General features: G+C 34.9%; 1 protein-coding gene across 1 annotated transcript in view; it reads left to right on the forward strand.

Moving 5' to 3' along the window:
• Window positions 1–18668, forward strand: part of LOC308631614 (DNA excision repair protein ERCC-6-like 2) — a 91959-nt gene that overhangs the window by 11935 nt on the left and 61356 nt on the right. Inside the window, 5 exon segments of the mRNA XM_081262998.1 lie at window positions 4105–4134; window positions 4138–4227; window positions 8611–8804; window positions 16665–16826; window positions 17226–17433. Of these exon segments, the coding sequence (XP_081119124.1) occupies window positions 4105–4134; window positions 4138–4227; window positions 8611–8804; window positions 16665–16826; window positions 17226–17433 (684 nt within the window).

An 18668-nucleotide genomic window follows, 5' to 3' on the forward strand; every position in this document is an offset into this window, starting at 1 on the left:
TCTTTTTCTAGGCCTTTGAGATGTAATGTTAAGTCATTTATTTGTTGACTTTTTCTTCTTTTAAGGAATGAACTCCATGCAATGAACTTTCCTCTTAGAACTGCTTTAATAGTGTCCCAGAGATTTCAATACATTGTATCTGTGTTCTCATTCGCCTCTAAAAATTTTTTAACCTCCTCCTTGATGTCTTCTGCAACCCATTATTCATTCACTAACATATTATTTAGTCTCCAGGTGTTGGAGTGGCTTTTATTTCTTATTTTATCATTGATTTCTAATTTCATTCCATTATGATCTGATAGAATGCAGGGTAGTATCTCTACTTTTCTATATTTGCTTAGAGTTGCTTTGTGGCATAGTATATGGTCTACTTTACAGAAGGATCCATGTGTTGCTGAGAAGAAAGTGTATTCTCTCGTTGAAGGATGAAATATTTTATATACATCAGTTAAGTCTAAGTTATTGATTATATTATTGAGTTCTATTTTTTTTTTTTTTTGTTAAGCTTTTGTTTGGAAGATCGATCTAGTGATGAGAGAGGTGTGTTAAAGTCACTCAAAATTATTGTGTTGTTGTTTATTTGACTCTTGAACTTGAGAAGAGTTTGTTTGATGAATGTAAGATGCTTCATTGTTTGGGGCATATAGATTTTATAATTGTTAAGTCTTGTTGGTGTTGGTGTATGGTTCCCTTGATCAGTATGTAGTGTCCTTCTTTGTCCTTTTTGATTGACTTTAGTTTGGAGTCTACTTTATTTGATATGAGAATGGAAAGCCCTGCTTGCTTCCGCAGTCCATGTGAGTAGTATGATTTTTCCCAACCCTTCACCTCTAGTCTGTGGATGTCTTTTCCTATGAGACGTGTCTCTTAGAGGCAGCATAATGTTGGATCTTTTCTTTTTTTTAATTTTATTTTTTTGATCCAGTCTTCTAGTTTGTGTCTTTTGATTGGTGAGTTTAGGCCATTAACATTCAGGGTTATTACTGAGACATGATTTGTATTCCCAGCTATTTTTGTTTAATTTTGGTATTTAACGTGATTTGGTTTCTCCTCTGATTAAATTTTCCTTTAGTGTAATCCTTCCCTCTGCTGATTTTCATCATTGATTTTTATTTCCTCTTCTTGGAATATTTTGCTGAGGATGTTCTGTAGTGCAGGCTTTCTAGTTGTAAATTCTTTTAACTTTTGTTTATCATGGAAGGTTTTCATTTCATCATCAAATCTAAAATTTTGTTTTGCTGGATATAAGATTCTTGGGGTTGGCATCCATTTTCTTCCAGAGCTTGGTATATGCTGTTCCAAGATCTTCTGGCTTTCAGGGTCTGGGTTGAAAAATCTGCTGAGATACAAATTGGTCTCCCCCTATATGTGATCTGATTCCTCTCTCTTGTGGCTTTAAGAGTCTATCCTTATTCTGTATGCTGGGCATTTTCATATAATGTGCCTTGGTGTAGATCTGTTCTAATTTTGTACATTTGGTGTCCTCTAAGCCTCTTGTATTTGGTTTTGCAATTCGTTCTTCATGCTTGGGAAGTTTTCTGATATTATCTCACTAAAGAGATTGTGCATTCCTTTGATTTGAAACTCTGTGCCTTCCTCTATCCCAATAACTCTTACATTTGGTCTTTTGATGCTGTCCCGTAATTTTTGGATGTTCTCTTCATGGTTTCTAACTTTCTTCACTGTGTGATCAACTTTATTTTCCAGATTGTATACTTTGTCTTCATTATCTGATGTTCTTTCTTCCAAGTGATCTACTTTGTTGGTTATGCTTTCTATTGAGTTTTTAATTTGGTTTATTATATCCTTCATTTTAAGGATTTCTGACTTGTTTTTTTTTTTTTTTCAGGGTCTCTATCTCTTGAAGTAATCTTTTGCTACCTGTATTTGCTCTCTTATCTCATTGTTGGAGTGGTCAATTTTTGCCTGTATTTGCTCATTTAGGTCATTCTTTAATTCACAGATCATTTTAATTATGAACCTTCTGAACTCCTTCTCTGACATTTCGTCAACTTCACTGTCCATGGGTTCTGTTATTAAGTGTCCTGGTTTGTTTGGGGGCACTTTCTTCCCTTGTTTTTTTCATATTGTCTATGTGTCTTCCTCTCTTGCAGAGTGGATCTGAGATATTACAGTTTCTTCCCTATATTCTTGTATACCTCACCTTGATGTGGGGCTTCTAGACCCTGCTGGTGTCCCTCAGTGTATGCTACTGCATCTAAAGGTGGTGGTGGCAATAGCTGAGGTAACTCAAGATAACAGTTAAGGTGCCCCAAGAGGGAAGCAGAGATGGGACTGAAAGGGTGGGCCTCACACTTCCTTTGGGATGCCTGCTCTGAGATGCAGCTGCTTCTAGCCCTGTCTGCTATCAAAATGTTAGGGTTACTGCCTGGGGAAGGCTATGGTGATGACGGTAGTGTCCCAAGATGAAAGTGGGTTAGGCTTAGGCTCTCAGGTATGTGTGTGTGTGGGAGGTGAACTCAGACCTACCCCAGACCTGGGTCCTACGCAAGTCAGTGTGAAAGGCTCTGAGCTGGGCCTGGGCTCCCGTGGTGGTAGTCTTTTGGTCGGAAGAGGCGGCCCTGTGACAGAGGCTAGGCTCTGGCCCGTGTCTTCCCCGTGGGTGGAGGGGTGGACCGGGGCCTGTAGTTACTGTCTTTAGTGTGGCTCTTTTAGTGATGAATTGACCCAGTTTTTTGTTATATAAAATTATCTTTACTCTTCATTCTTGAATATTTTTACAGGGTATAAAAATGTAGGTTGCTTTTATTTTCTATGAAACTTTGAGAATATTCTGTGTTGTAGGTCTTCCATTGTTTTTAGTGCAGGGTCAGCTGTTTATCTACCTATTAGCAGCTTTATAGGTAGTTGTTTTTTCTTCCGTTTTTAATATTTATTTTTTTCTGTGTAGCACCTATTGTGGATATTTGTAAGGCTTTTAAAAAATAAATTTTAATTGTAGATGGACACAATACCTTAATTTTATTTATCTTTTTGTGGTGCTGAGGATTGAACCCAGTGCCTCACACAAGCCAGGCAGGTGCTCCACCACTGAGCCACAATCCCAACCCCTGTAAGTTTGTTTTTTATTTTTGTTTTGATTGGTCCCCAGCTCCCCTTTGGTTTGGTGTTCTTATTAGATATTGAATCTATGCTTTTTATTTTTTATTTTTTGGATAATTTTCAACTTTGATTTCTTCAGATATTTCTCATGTGCCATTCATTCTTCTGTCATTTGTGATTCAGATTATTGGTATTTACATGTTTAAAATATCTTTTTCTATGGTTTTTCTGATTCTCTCAGTTTGTTTTTTTAGTTTTAATATTTCTATGATTTATTTTTAAGTGATGATCAGTTCTTTCCCCCATATAGACCCTTCATACACCTTCCCTCTAGTCTTTAAAACAATCATGCCAATATTATTTTGCCATTTTTATAGATAATATTTAGAGAGATTAATTACCTTGTTCATGTTCACGTAGCTGTCAAATATCCAGAGCTAAAATTCCAGCCAATGTCTTATTGATTCAGTATTTCTTGCTGCTTGTATGTGAAATGATGTGTTCTTTTTTCTATCTTTCTGTCTTTCTCACTTGATTTTTGGGTAGTAGCTATAATTCAAAGTGGTTGTATTGATGAATTATATTAGATTATCTTAAAATAACATTCTGTCATTCTACTTTTATTTATTAGATGAACAAAAGTGTACAGATTTATGAGCCAAATATTACTCTTGTTTTGGAGTTATTTTTCTACAAGGAAAGAAGAATTTATACAGTTTATTCTAGTAGAGGATAGGAAGAGATTGTTTCATGGATAGAACCAAATAAGAAAGTAATGTCCTTTCTGATGGAATTACGAAAATATTCACTGAGTGGGTATTACCTAGCATGGAAGACATAGCAATATGCTTTTTCCTATTATAATGTACTTGTTTATTAATACAAGTGAGGAAAATCAATACTAGTTTTTCATTTTATATTTCCCTTCAACAAATCTATTTTTATGTACTTTGTTACTAATTGGATAGTCATGTAATCAGTGATATTTTGTATCACAATACATTATCCACAATGATTAAAAAAAAATTTCCTTCATCCCAGGTTATTTCATTTCTGGCTGCAGTGTTGCATTAAAAGGGAACACGTGAGGATATTGAAAATAACATGCCAGAATTTTTACTAAGAAGTATGAAGAAGGAACCGCTTTCTTCTATAGCAAAAAAGGTAAAGTATATAGAAATATTCAACTCATGAAGCTGGAATTGCAGAGGCACAGAGGAACATTTAAACGTCACACAACATACTATAAATCTAAAACTAAGAATTTAAAAACATTAAAATATTTATTTCATAGACCTAATTTTTGAAGGATTACCAGTTTCATCCTCTAGTTAAATTTGATTGTCTCTCAGAATGGCAGAATATAATTTCAGCTTGAATTTATTTTGAGATTTAAATCTTTTACTTGGTTATATTTACATGATTTGCTCAGATTTATTTGTTAAGCTTCCATGAATGCATATATAAAGTTAATTGAAGTCTTCATTATGTTGGTTTTTTAAATGCAAGAATGAAAAGGAGACAGTTATGGATATTGGTAATGAAAGTGTGTCATTGATATTTAAAGTTGCTTAGGGGACTGATTAGGTCTCAAAACTATGAAACAAATTCTCCCTATTCAAGGAAGCTGAAACTTGAAAGACTAAATATATGCTCGTCTCTGTCTGTGTGACTGTGACTGCTATTCATATTCTTACTCCAGCTTTCTACTTCATAAATATATGTTTATAAATATACACAGTTATTACAAAAAATAAGATTTCTAATAAATGCACAAAAAGTATATTATACTTCTGTGTCTTTTATATTATCCTCAGCATCCAGGAAACTGGATGAGAACAAGGATGAAGTGATTTTATGAGATCATTGTTTTATTATGATAATGAACTACTTGCCACAAGTTTTAAAATAGCCTGTTTCATACAAATCTTATGTACAAGATTACTGAGAAGTCCAAGTTTACTTTTATCTATTGTAAGGGCTGTTTGTAGGCAGAATTTTGAGAAGTATTGACTTAGATTATTATAATTAAATTCTCTTATTATTTTTAATAGCATTAATGCATCCTGTCAGATTTGATTGGATCCTAAAAAGCATGGTGATTCATAATGTATCTAAGTATTGGAGATTGAAGCATTGCTTTTAGCCCTGGATTTAGTTCTTTTGTTCTAAATTTAGTGCAGGGTTTATGTATCTTTTGTGTGCTACTTGTGATAATTAACAGATGGCGGGGGGGGGGTAGAAAAAAGGGAAGTGTAAAGTAATATTTTAAAATTTAAATATAATTAAAGATATTTAAAATATTTTAGAACAAGAATGGGAGGAGAGAAAAGAAAAGTACTTATTTGATGGTATGATAAAATATACTGATAGCTATCTCAGTTGTCATTAATGCCTCTTTTTCTTTCTTCTCTATGAATTTGTGTGTGTGTGTGTAAATTCCTTGCTATAATACATATTGCTATTATTCTGTCTTCTTTAGTTGACTTATTTATTGATTTATGTTCAGCCTTTTTATATTCTAAAACATTTTGTTAAAACTAAAATGTTCCTTTTTTTGGCGCGGGACAGTGCAGATAGTGGGGTTTGAACTAAGGGCCACTCAAAAAAACTGACCCACATCCCCAGCCTTTTTTTGTATTTTATTTAGAGACAGGTTCTCACCAAGTTGCTTAGCGCCTTGCTTTTGCTGAGACTGTCTTTGAACTCGAGATCCTCCTGCCTCAGCCTCTTGTGCTGCTAGGACTACAGGCATGCACTACCATGCCTGGCTTAAAATGTTCCTTTGAGAACTGCTTCAGCTGCATTCCATAGATATTGATGTGATCTTCTCATTATTCATTTCTAAATTATGTACAATTTATTTCTCTTCTCTTTTACCCGACTACTATTTTAAAGAGAAGTTTTTAAATTTCCAGGAGAATAATATTATTCCAGATGAATAATATAGCCTCAGTGTTTTCTCTGTGGTTAAATTCATGGTAAAGTGCCGGGTTTCTGTTAGCGACTAAAAGGCTCAGGGGGTCACTCCATTTGAATTGGGTTAACTGGGCTGCGCAAAATAACCACACAAGAGACACAAATACCTTTTTCTTTGGGTTTGCTGTGACAGCTCCTCTGACCTTAAGGGTCCACAGAAAGAGAGAGAGCGAGAGCACACACTGACCCCTTTTATTGAGGAAAAACTATTCAAATGAGGCAAGGGGTCAGGTTTCAGGGGGCTGAGTCTATCTTCATGATGTCCACTGTCAGCAGGTTGACTGACACCTGGGTAGGCCACACCCAAGGGCACAGTAAGAGAAGGGGACACACACAAGGCACTTCCATGGAAGATTCTATCCTAAACAGGGCAGGGGGTTATATTACAAAGGAACAGGTGAGTATAGCTTCACCCATGGGGCTGTAGCAAGACACACCCATGCACGAGACATCGACCCTCGAACCCATAGTAAAGTGTTTTTAATGCTCTGATGTTATACTTTGTGTAGTCTTTGTTTTCAAATGTCTACTTATGTCTTACATTCTTTGTTATTATGGTCATACAGTATTTGTATTTAATCACTTTATTAATTGCATTAAAATTCTTGATGCTGTTTTGATTTTCTTTTTATTTATTTGAGGATTGAATCCTAACAGAAATATAATAAATTTTCCTGCTGTGACTTTGAGTTTGTTCATTTCTTTTTGTGTTTGTAATGGTTTTTGCTTGTTCAACATTGTCAATTCTTGTTTCATACTTCTTGTTTGTATATTGCTCTCACACTTAATTGGCAGTTTATTTGCATGTAGAAATCTAAGTTTAAAGTTTTATCTTGTGAGTTTACCAAGATAATGTTATTATGTTCTGTTAATCCATATTGCATATGAAGGTTCAGTGCTGAACTGACTTGTTTTTCCTTGAAAAGGAAAATTTTTGAGGGTGTTGGGAGTGTTTAGGACTTTATCTTTGAAATTCAAACATTTTCCTTGTTCCTAACACTCACTGTAGAATTCTTCCAAATAAGTTCCACTTTAGAAAAATGTACCTAGTATTTTATGTAGGGGAAGCTGGGGACTAAAATCAGCTTCTTTGGCAGATGATTGACAATCTGTACCTTCTTAGAGTCACTCAGCAGTTTCTTTTCTTGACCCTGAGCCTCAGCAGCTCTGTGTGGGTTTGTTTTGCTTCTTGTTTCATATTCCTTTTAGGAAAAGTGCCTTTTCCTGCTCTTTCATAGATGCAGGATGGACTCCTCAGTTTATGCCAGTTCTTATCTGCTCCTGTACTGTTCGGATTTGCTGGTAGTGCCCCTCTAGGCACTCTATCACTATTAGAGATCTATTTTTATATTTGTTCTTTTGTTTTATTGGTGTCAGGACATACATGTGTTCAGTTAATCATTTGAACTGGAATTTAAAGTTTTTAATGAGCTCATCATTGACATCATATAGTATTTCCCAGAAATAAATACAAAGTTATGACTCTGATGAAATTCTGGAAACATCTGTCTGTATTGGTCCATTTAAAGCAATGTGCATTTTTGAAAGTTAGCTATAGAACAAATAAGTTTCTTTACACTTATTATGCTAATGCCAGAATTACAACAGAATCCTGAAAAATTAATATCAGAACTCTTTGAACCCCTTTTCCTTTTTAATGAATTGAATGTTACAAATTAAGGAGTGGTAGATTTGAAGAATGTGTGCAGAATATGATACATCTCACATACATTTATAAACTTATCAAGTGAATAAATCATCAAAAATGCATGAAATAGATGTGCCAAGAATAAATTCCTAAAGGGAAAGACACGAACTGTGCATTTCAAATACTGATCTTGGAAGGATTCTTTAGATTTAGGCTAAGTTTAGATTGTAGTTCAGTCTGTATGAAGATGAATCATAGTAAATTTATTTTAAAGTATTACTATCTTGTATGATAAAATTTTAGAGATTCTAAGTGAAATTCATAATACAGAGGAGGAGGTTATTTTTGGCATTTACAAAACCAGCATAAGCAGTAATATTAGTGAATGAACATAAATACTTTCAATTATTTTATTTACTAAAAAGAATTTCTTTCGTCCCTGTTACTAGCAAGAAGATTATGTTGCAAACAAAGCCACTATGAACATCCTTATGCATTTATCTTGGCAAATTGTACAGTTTTAACTGTTGGATAAATTCTTGGTACTGTAATTGTATTATAGGTACTACTGGAATTGTAGAAAACTTACTTACAAGGGCTCAGGTGGAATTTGGACCTAATATTTTCTCGTCTAGCACATGCGAGGCCCTGGGTTCGATACTCAGCACCTCATAAAAATAAATAAATAAGTAAAATAAAGATAAGAAAAATATATCCTAAAAAAAAAAAGATCTATTTAAGCCACAAAATAGTTAGCCTTTAAGGGTCTTCTATGGCCAAATACAGCCAGTCACTCAGTTGTATTTTTATTCGCTAGTGTCGAAATTAAATCAAAGGATTGTAGATATTTTGGACTTCACTTTTTTGGCATTATTTTTCATTTTTAAAAAACACCCAATGTATTTTTCCTCTCCTTTTAGATGTTCTTAATAGTTGCTCCTCTTTCTGTCCTCTACAACTGGAAGGATGAATTGGATACCTGGGGATATTTCAGAGTCACTGTTTTACACGGTAACAAAAAAGACAATGAACTGCTTCGTATAAAGCAGAGGAAATGCGAAATTGCTCTAACAACTTATGAAACACTGCGCTTGTGTCTGGATGAACTTAACAGGTAGGGGTGTAATGGGAATGATTGCATTAAATTTCTACTGGCATCAATTATATTTATCCCTTTGAATTATGATTTTTAGAAGCTCTAAATGTCTTTAGCTTCTTAATTTTACTTTACATTTATTAAAATATGTAGTTTATAAGAACTTATTTTCTGGGGTAGAGAGAGAAGATGTGAGGGAAGGGGAGGAGGGATAGTAGGGGATAGGAAAGGTAGCTGAATACAACAATTACTAATAGGGCATTATGTAAAATTGTGGATGTGTAACCGACGTGATTCTGCAATCTGCATTTGGGGTAAAATTGGGACTTTATAACCCACTTCAATCTAATGTATGAAATATGATATGTCAAGAGCTTTGTAATGTTGTGAACAACCAATTAAAAAAAAAAGAACTTATTTTCTGCGAAGAGAAAACCTCCATCAGGGTTTCCACAGTTTCTTACATGTTTCCTAAATTTAGCCCAGGATGTCTGCTGAAGATTCTCAAGACTTGTTGTAAGGCTTGTTTACAATCTTTTGTGCATATTGTGCCTTTGTACTATGACAGAATCCAGAGTTCACGAATGATTTTAATTATGGGAGTCTGCTGGGAATGGAGAGTGGTAAAAAGCATGTGGAAACACACACACACACACACACACACACACACACACACACACACTCACATACACACAGAGGTTGAGAAGTACTATGGCTTAAGTTGTAAAAGGGATGTGGCCAGGAGACAACACAGTGGGTAAGCAGGAACATATTATGAAGAGTACTGAAAACCACATAAGAGGATTCTGGTCTGTATCTTTAGAGCAAGAGAGTGCTCTGGAGTGCTTTAGCATGTTCAGGATGATACAAATGATCAGATTTGCATTTTTGGTATTCTGGCTGCTGTGTGTGCAGACAGGAGAGCTGGGTTGAAGGAGAAAGACTAGTTTGGAAGTTTGGCTGAATCATGCCTCTACCCCAAATCCACATGACAGGTCCCAGCCACAGTAATTAAGAATGCAATTGTATTTAAAGGTGGGTCTTTAATGAGTTGATTAAGTAGAAATTAGGTTGGGTGGGGCTGTAACCTAATGCTGACCTGGTAAGAAGAGAAACTGACACCAAGCACATGCATGCACAGAGGAAAGCACACCTAGCATGAAGGTAATCATCTGCAAGCCAAGGAGAGAGGGCTCAGAAGACACCCAAACCTGCTGACACCTTGATCTTGGGATCTCTAGCTTTCAGGATTGTGGGAAATTTTCTCTTGTTTAACTCATCCAGTCTGTGATATTTTATTTTGGCAAGGCTTTTATAATAGTCTGGCCGAGGGAACATAGTAGTCAGGTCTAAACTCTTCATAGTTGTGCCTACAACAGCTTGAGCCTTGGTAAAATTGTTAACTTTGATCTGCTGTTAGCTAAGATGTCTGTCTGCCTGTTAGGATACAGTTTATACCTAGTATGGCATTAGAAAAAGTTCTTGAATATCTTTAAATTGCTAAAACAGTATATAGTCAATTATTGTCAGTGAAAGAGTTAATGGCAGAAAACCACATTATTTTTAAAGGTGATGCTTTCAAATCAAAATATAAATGCTTTGACATAAGATGAAAATGAATAAAAAAACAATCAGTAGTTGTTTCATTAATTTTATAAGCATAAAATATATTTAAAATTACAAAAGCCACTAATTAACTATGTAACTTTTAGTAAATCAACTCATCTGGAAAAATGACAGGGTGGATCCAAAACTGACTGTTCAAACCCATCTGGAAAATTTTATTAGATTCAACTTTAATAAGCACTAATTTGGTACAAAATACTTAATACTGATTATAAGTATGGTTAGCCCTTCATACCTGGAAGTTCTACATCTGGGAATTTAACCAACTGCAGATTGAAAATAAAAAATAATGCATCTATACTGAACTTGTACAGGCTTCCCCCCCTTACATTATTCCCTAAGCAATTCAATATAACCATTATTTCCATATCATTCACATTGTATTAGTTATAAGTAATATAGAGGTGATTTAAAGTATATGGAAGGATTTGCATTAGGTTTTATGCAAATACTGTGCCATTCTATATGAGCAACTTGAGCATTCATGGATTTGTCCCCTGGACCCATCCCCTGCAGACACCAAGGGACAGCTATATATAGTTTGATGAATCTTGACTAAGAACTGGCAAACTTTTGCTGTCAAGTACCAGATATTTGGGGCCAAGTACAGCAACTCAGGAAGCTAAAGCAAGAGTTCAAAGCTAGCCTCAGCAACTTAGCCAGGCCCTAAGCAATTAAGCAAGACCCTGCCTCAAAAATAAAAAAAGGGCTGGGAATGTGACTCAGTGGTTAAGGGCCTGTGGGTTGATTCCACAGTACCAAACCAAGCCAAACCAACCAAACAAACAAAAACCCCAGATAATTTTGAGGGCCACGTAAAGTATCTGTCAAGTATTATTCTTTTTAATTTTTATAACCCTTCAAATATATAAAAATTATTCTTAGCTTGCTAACTATACAAAATTGGTCACAAGCTAGATTTGGCCCTTGGATTGTAATTGACTGACCTCTGCTTTTGACAAATGGAAACTGGAACTCAACTATCATTCTAAACAAAGTCTAACATATTTTTATTGTCCCCAGACTTTTCTCTTTATTGTCATTCCTTCTCCAGTCTTTACCCATTGATTTTGATTTCTGTCACTACAGATGAGAAAATAAAATTAGAAAGCACTCTTCATTTGTTTCTGACATCTTTTGCTGAGCATGTTTGAGATTCATCCATGTTATCGGGTATATCAGTGATTGTTGGTTTTTTTTAAATATTTATTTATTTAGTGGTGCTGGGGATTGAACCCAGGGCCTTGTAAATGCAAGACAAGCACTCTACCAACTGAGCTATATCCCCAGTCCTCAGTGATTGTTCTTTTAAAATGTTGAATTGTATTTCATTTTATAAGTATACCACATTTTGTTACCTATTCACTTGAGGATGTCTATTTGGGTTTTTCTAGTTTGAAATTATTATAAATAAAATTTCAAGAAATATTTGTTTTTAAGCCTTTTTTCTAAACTATAATATTTTCATTTCTTTTGGGTAAATACCTGGGAGTAGAATTTTTGAGTTTCCGGGTAAGAGAAGGTTTAACTTTAGAAGAAACTGCCAAATCATTTTCTAGAATGGTCCTACCATTCTACCTTAGGGAGAGTTCAGTTGCTGCACATCCTCACCAGTGTTTGCATTGTCAGCCTTTGTTTTTAGCCATTTTAGTGAGTAAATAGTAGTATCTTGTAATGTAATTTGCGTGTTTCTGATCCACACACACTTAAAAAGTCTATTCTACATTTGTTGAGTATAGTGTTCTATACATATTAAGAAGACTTGGTTAAGGCATTATTCAAGTGTTCTCCATCTTTACTGATTTTCTTTGACTTGGTTCATAGTTTCTGAGAGAGAAGTGTTGAGATCAAAGCCTGATTCCTCCTTTCAGTCTGCAGCTTTCATGTAGTTTTGGAGCTATATTATTAGGCACAGGTGCAATTACTGTTATTATTTTTTCTGATGAATTATTCCTTGTATTTAAAAGTGTTTCTTTTTATTTCTAATAATATTTCTTGTCTTTGATATTAGCATCTGTAACAATAGATTCTTTTTATGCTTATTGTATGTATATAGTTTTCCATCTTTTATTTCACATTTCTTTTTTATATTTGAAGTGAATCTCTTTATAGTTAGCATATAGCTTTTTAAATCCATTCTGATAATCTTTGCCTTTTATTCAGGGTATTTAGACCATTCATACTTAATGTAATTATTGGTAAAGTTGGGTTTAGAACACCAGTTTTTCCAGGTCTTATTAGCCCTTAGGGTTAATAAGTTAGCATGTTACTGTTTCATGGATGCTGGCCGAAGACAGGCAATTAAAAGCTTGGAGTAAAGCTGGGCATGGTGGCACACGCCTATAATCCCAGCAGCTCAGGAGGCTGAGACAGGAGTAGAGTTCAAAGCCAGCTTCAACAACAGTGAGGCACTAAGCAACTCAGTGAGACCCTGTCTCTAAATAAAGTACAAAAAAGGTCTGGGAATGTGGCTCAGTGGTCAAGTGCCCCCGAGTTCAATCCCTGGTATACACCCACCACCACCAAAAATAAGCATGGAGTGATTATGTTGTCCAAGTCTACATAATGAAGTTAGTCATGGACATGAGATTTACACATTGACCATGTGTGGGTTTTTAACAAGCATAATGTACCCCCCAAGAGACTTAATACAGTTAGGTGAATGCGATAAGTTGATTTATGATAGCACCATTCATATTTTCATTATTCTTTACCTGCTTATGCCTTTAGACTATAAGCTCTTTAATATAGATTTTACTTTTAATTTTATATTTTGGTGCTTATTACACTTTTGGCACATATTAGTTACTGAAGAAATATTTGTTAATTGGTTATTTTCTATGACTGCTATAAATATTAAAGAATTCCGAGAATTAGGTAACTACTAATTATTTATTTATATGATTAGTAGAATCAAATTATTACAATATTTGTTTATTTTGTTGTATTTATTCGTTCAGATGTCTTTATTTTGATAGTTTTTTTTCAAAGAATAATATTTCATCTGACTAAATATTATTGCTGTGATAATAATACTCTGTACATTTATCATAGATAATCCAAAGGGTAGAAAAGCATACTATAGAGTATGAGTAAACTATATGTTTTTCTTATTCTATTTTTTTTTACTTTATTTTAATCTTTATCAAAGTTATATATGCATATGATTTGAAGGCCAAATATGATAAAAGAGTTCTGGAAGAGCTGCAGTTTATTCCATCTACCCCTAAACTCCTTACCTGTACCTTCAGCTCGTACTAATTGTTTTATTTTTTACATCTATGATTATACTATAACTTTAAAATTTTCTTCAGATTTCAATAATATCTTAAAGAAAATGAAGACTGCTGTGTTTTGCTTTTCTTTTCTTCACTTTGGGTTAACCTAGTCCGACTATTCTGTGGAGTGGGAATTGGTCTCTAGGAGATTCAGCTACATCTTGAACAGACTGCTGAGCATTTCCTCACTCTAGTTTCCAGAGGCATCTGGTGCCACCAAGTCCTGGCCTTTTAAGACCTAAATGTATAAATCAGGTTGCTTCTTGGCTTTCTCCACTGCTGGCTTACGATACTGCTTTTTCTGCTTTTGTAAGTCATCTTATCCATCTTTCCAACTTCGAGAGTTTTGTGGCTGTTTTCTCTCTTCCTCTTTGTTCTTGAAGGCTTTTCCCTTTTTCAGTTTTGAATTAAGAACATTTATATACTTACCCCTTAGATTTATCAGTTCTTTATATTCTCTATGTACACTAGTGGTATTGAATCATTTCAGTAAGTTGCATATAGCATGAGAACTTTTATCTGCAAATATTTTACCATTGGTCTCACACATAAGAAAATTAATAACAGATAAAATGTACTTAGTTATCCTCAAAATATCTTTATTATCTAATGTTTGTAAAGCAAGATTTAATAAAGCTTCAGATAATGAATCTGGTTACTCTGTGTTTTTAGTCTCTCCTAATCTATTGTAAATCATCTTATCCATCTTTCCAACTCTTTTTTTTTTTTTTAATGATGTGACCCTTTGAGGGGACCAAGCCAGTTGTTCTTAGGATGTCTCATATATTAGATTTGTCTGATTGCTTTCTCAAGAAATTGCTTTCTGCCGGGCTTGGTGGCGCATGCCTGTAATCCCAGTGGCTCTGGAGGCTGAGGCAGGAGGATCACGAGTTCAAAGCCAGCCTCAGCAAGGGCAAGGCACTAAGCAACTCAGTGAGACCCTGTCTCTAAATAAAATACAAAATAAGGTCAGGGACGTGGCTCAGTGGTCCAGTGCCCCTGAGTTCAATCCCCAGTAACAAAACAAACAAACAAACAAACAAACAAAAATTGCTTTCCTCTACCATCTGATTTCTTGAGTAAACTGATTCTAGCCTAAGGTCTTAATTAGATTCATGTTTTTGGGCAAGGTTGCTTCATGAACAATGCTGTAGACTTCACATCATTGCACTTCAGGGCCTGTTCCTGTCAGGCTCTTGCACTGTTGAAGACACCAGGCCTGTCCCAGAGGTTAAGGAGATGGTCACCAGACCCTTCCACTGTAAAGGTGTTTCTCTTATAATGAGCAAATAATTCGTGAGGTGATATTTCACTACCATTTAAGTATTCTCTCAGCCCTTTTACTTAGAAGTATTAGCGTATTCAAATTCTTGCCTGTATTATTTATTTTATTGGGTTTTATATGTTTTTCTATTTTCTTCTATACTTACTAATAGTATTTTCCTGTAAAGAAAAGCATCTCTCATTAATTAGGAATTAAGTACAATTTTGACCTTAAAGTGGCAAAGTGAGTGTGTACTTCTTTTGCATCCCTAATTTGGGGAGTAAGCAGTTATCGTAACAGTTGTCTTCAACACAGTTTCTCAATGCTCAGCCCTTTTCCCTCTCAAGAAGACGTTAGGCAAAATGTCTTTTGCCCACCTTTTAATTGGTTTGCTTTCTATTGTGTTGAGTTGTAATAGTTCTTTATGTATTCCATATTCAAGTCTTTTATCCAACTAGGATTTGTTAAAGTCCAACTTATCAGTTTTTAAGAAATTTTCTTGCTGTCATATCTACAAAGTTTGTGTCTAACCCTGAATCATGAAGATTTTTTTTGTGTCTTGTGAACTTTATAATTTTACTTCATATTTAACTCTCTCGTCTATTTTGAATTAATTTTTAGCATAATGTGAGGAAAGGGTCTAAATTGAACTCCTAACTTTTATTTATTCAGGGCTTTCTACTCAATTATAGCTATTATCATTGATGCTTCAGTATTCCAGTTAGGCTGGCTCCTGTGTCCTTTGGACATGTCATTTGTCTTTGAATACATCTGGGTTTTCTAACTCTTAAGCATTTCCCCTGTTCAGTGCCTAAAATTGACCATTCTCCATTTTCCACAGGACTCTGTTTCTTGTTCGTAGATTGACCACAATGCATGCTCATTGCTACTGTAGTAACCAATGGTAGTACACTTTTTCAGTAAGCAGAGTAACGTATTGCAGCTTTTAAAAAATCCTGAGTTTGTATTGTTGTCTTCTCATGCAGATTTAATGTTACAAAGTTTTCTTTTATTTGTATTCTTATTTCCAGTTTGCTGCTTTAAAAAAATTTGTTGTCATTTAGTGATGTTTAAATTTGTTTTTTCATTTCACTGTTATTTTTTTTTAAAAAAATTTTAATATTTATTTTTTAGTTTTCGGTGGACACAATATCTTTATCTTATTTTTATGTGGTGCTGAGGATCGAACCTAGTGCCCGGCTCATGCCAGGCGAGCGCGCTACCACTTGAGCCACATCCCCAGCCCGCATTCCACTGTTTTGTTTTTTTTTAAGAGAGGGGGGGGAGAGAGAGGGAAAGAGAGGGAGGGAGGGAGGGAGGGAGGGAGAGAGAGAGAGAGAGAGAGAATTTTTTAATGTTTATTTTTCAGTTCTCGGCAAACACAACATCTTTTTGTTTTTTGTATGTGGTGCTGAGGAATGAACCCAGGCCGCACGCATGCCAGGCCAGCACGGTTCCGCTTGAGCCACATCCCCAGCCCCCAGCATTCCACTGTTATTAAGCATAATCTCTGTACCCTTTTATATTCTTCATGCACATTTTATTCTTGTACCCTATTTAAGCCTGTGACAACTTAACTAACTAGGTAAAAATACAATGAAATAGCCAAAGAATAAATAATGATGGGGTATACAAAACTTCTGTAGGGAAAACTGTTCTCTAAAAATTTTAGTTTTCGAAGTGTTTCCTGATTTTACTCTTACTTTATAGTTTGGAGTGGTCAGCTATCATTGTGGATGAGGCTCATAGAATCAAGAATCCAAAGGCGAGAGTAACAGAAGTTATGAAAGCGCTCAAGTGTAATGTTCGCATTGGCCTCACTGGAACCATTCTTCAGAACAACATGAAGGAACTGTGGTGTGTTATGGACTGGTGAGTGAAAAAACTGTTTAGGAAAAACAATTATTGAGTACTTCTTTCCCTTAACGCTCTCTTGTTAGCTAATTGTTAGTTTTAGGAAACAAAAACCAAAAGATTAGTCATTTAACTGCAGAATTATTTTATCCTAAACATGGTGTATAGAGAATCCTATGCAAACCTACCTTTACATGTTATTCTTGGCACTTTAAGTATAGCTAACTTACCAATGTCGTCATTATCTTTTTATAAACTGAAACTGTTATCAAAGAAGAACACTTTTTTCTTGGCTTTTGTTTTTGTTGTCTTATAAACAAGTGGATGAAGATATTTCTTAGATGCAAAAATAAGTGAATGTTTTTCTTTTTAGATGACTTAATAAAATGTCACATTTTTCTCATTGCTTTACTGAAGGGCTGTGCCAGGACTTTTAGGTAGCAGGATCCACTTCAAGAAGCAGTTTTCTGACCCAGTAGAACATGGTCAGAGACACACAGCAACAAAAAGAGAACTAGTTACTGGCCGAAAGGCCATGCAAAGGCTTGCAGAAAAGATGTCTGGCTGGTTTCTCAGGCAAACCAAGACTCTCATCAAGGATCAGTTGCCTAAGAAGGAAGATCGGGTAAGAGCTGTATTTATGTATATTATTAAATTCTTGTCTTTTTTTTTTTTTCCTGAAAATTTTTCTTTCCTAGAGGAAGTCTGTCTTCTGTGGTATTTTGTGAATATAATTTTGTGCCTTTTATTCTTTGTGGAAAAAAATTATTATGTGTGGAATTTCAGAAAACATTAATTGAGCTCAGTTGTTTTCCTTCCTAGTTTTACTAATCTGTGAGCTAACAGGTTTGAAGTTAATATATGTGTTAATCATCTTTCTGCTGCTATGAAACACTTGAGATAAATCAACTTAAAAGGAGGAAAGATTTATTTTGGCTCATGGTTTCAGAGGTTTCAGTCCATGTTTGCTTAGCCTTTTTGCTTTGGGCTGGAGACAACAACATTGTGGCTTGAGTATGTGGTGAAACAAAGCTGCTCATGTCATGACATTTGGGAAGGAAAAAGAAAGATAGGAAGAATCTGAGGGTCAAGTATTTCCTTCAAGGGCAAGCCCCCAGTGACCCAGCTTCCTTTCACTGGACCCCACCTCCTAAAGGTTCCAGTAGTACCACCAGACCAAGCCTGTAGCATAGGGGCCTTGGAGGAAAAGTTATGATCCAAATCATAAAATTAATTAAATTCACTTCTTATCAAGGCCCATGAGACAATTCTTAAAGGAAGTTAGACGAGCCTCTCTCCCTAATGTATTTTCTGTTCACGCTCTGTCTTCCCCGTACTGTCTACTTTCTACCACGCCATGTATTGGTGCCTTAATTCTAACTATAGGACCAATATGGTTAAGGGCTTTATTTCTAGGTTTGTTTTATGTAGAATGATATTGGCAATTATATAATCTAATTTTTTATAAATTTTAATAATGTGAGAAAATTACATTATTAAATTTTTAAAGAAAATTTCAGTTGACTTTTAAGAGAAATTTAAAAAAATATAGTAGTCTTTTATAGTTTTTGGTCTTGTCAATCTTTTAGCTCAGGCAATGGAATGAAGATTCTATAAATTACTATGAACTAAACCTCGTTAGTATTCTCCCAAATAAGGGTAACACCATCAAATGCCCTCTAATCTTAGGATATCCTGTTTAGTATTACTTTTAAAAAAAGATAGACTTACAAAGAAAATCCAACACTGATATGCAAGATGGGGAAATTGACACAGTATGTGACTTTCGATATTCATCTAAAGCAAAAATTATTATTGTATTTAGATATTTCACAATCTCCTCACTTTAAAAAATATTTT

This window comes from Spermophilus citellus, assembly GCF_964194105.1.
Source record: "Spermophilus citellus genome assembly, chromosome: 12".
In the NCBI taxonomy this organism is placed as follows: Eukaryota; Metazoa; Chordata; class Mammalia; order Rodentia; family Sciuridae; genus Spermophilus; species Spermophilus citellus.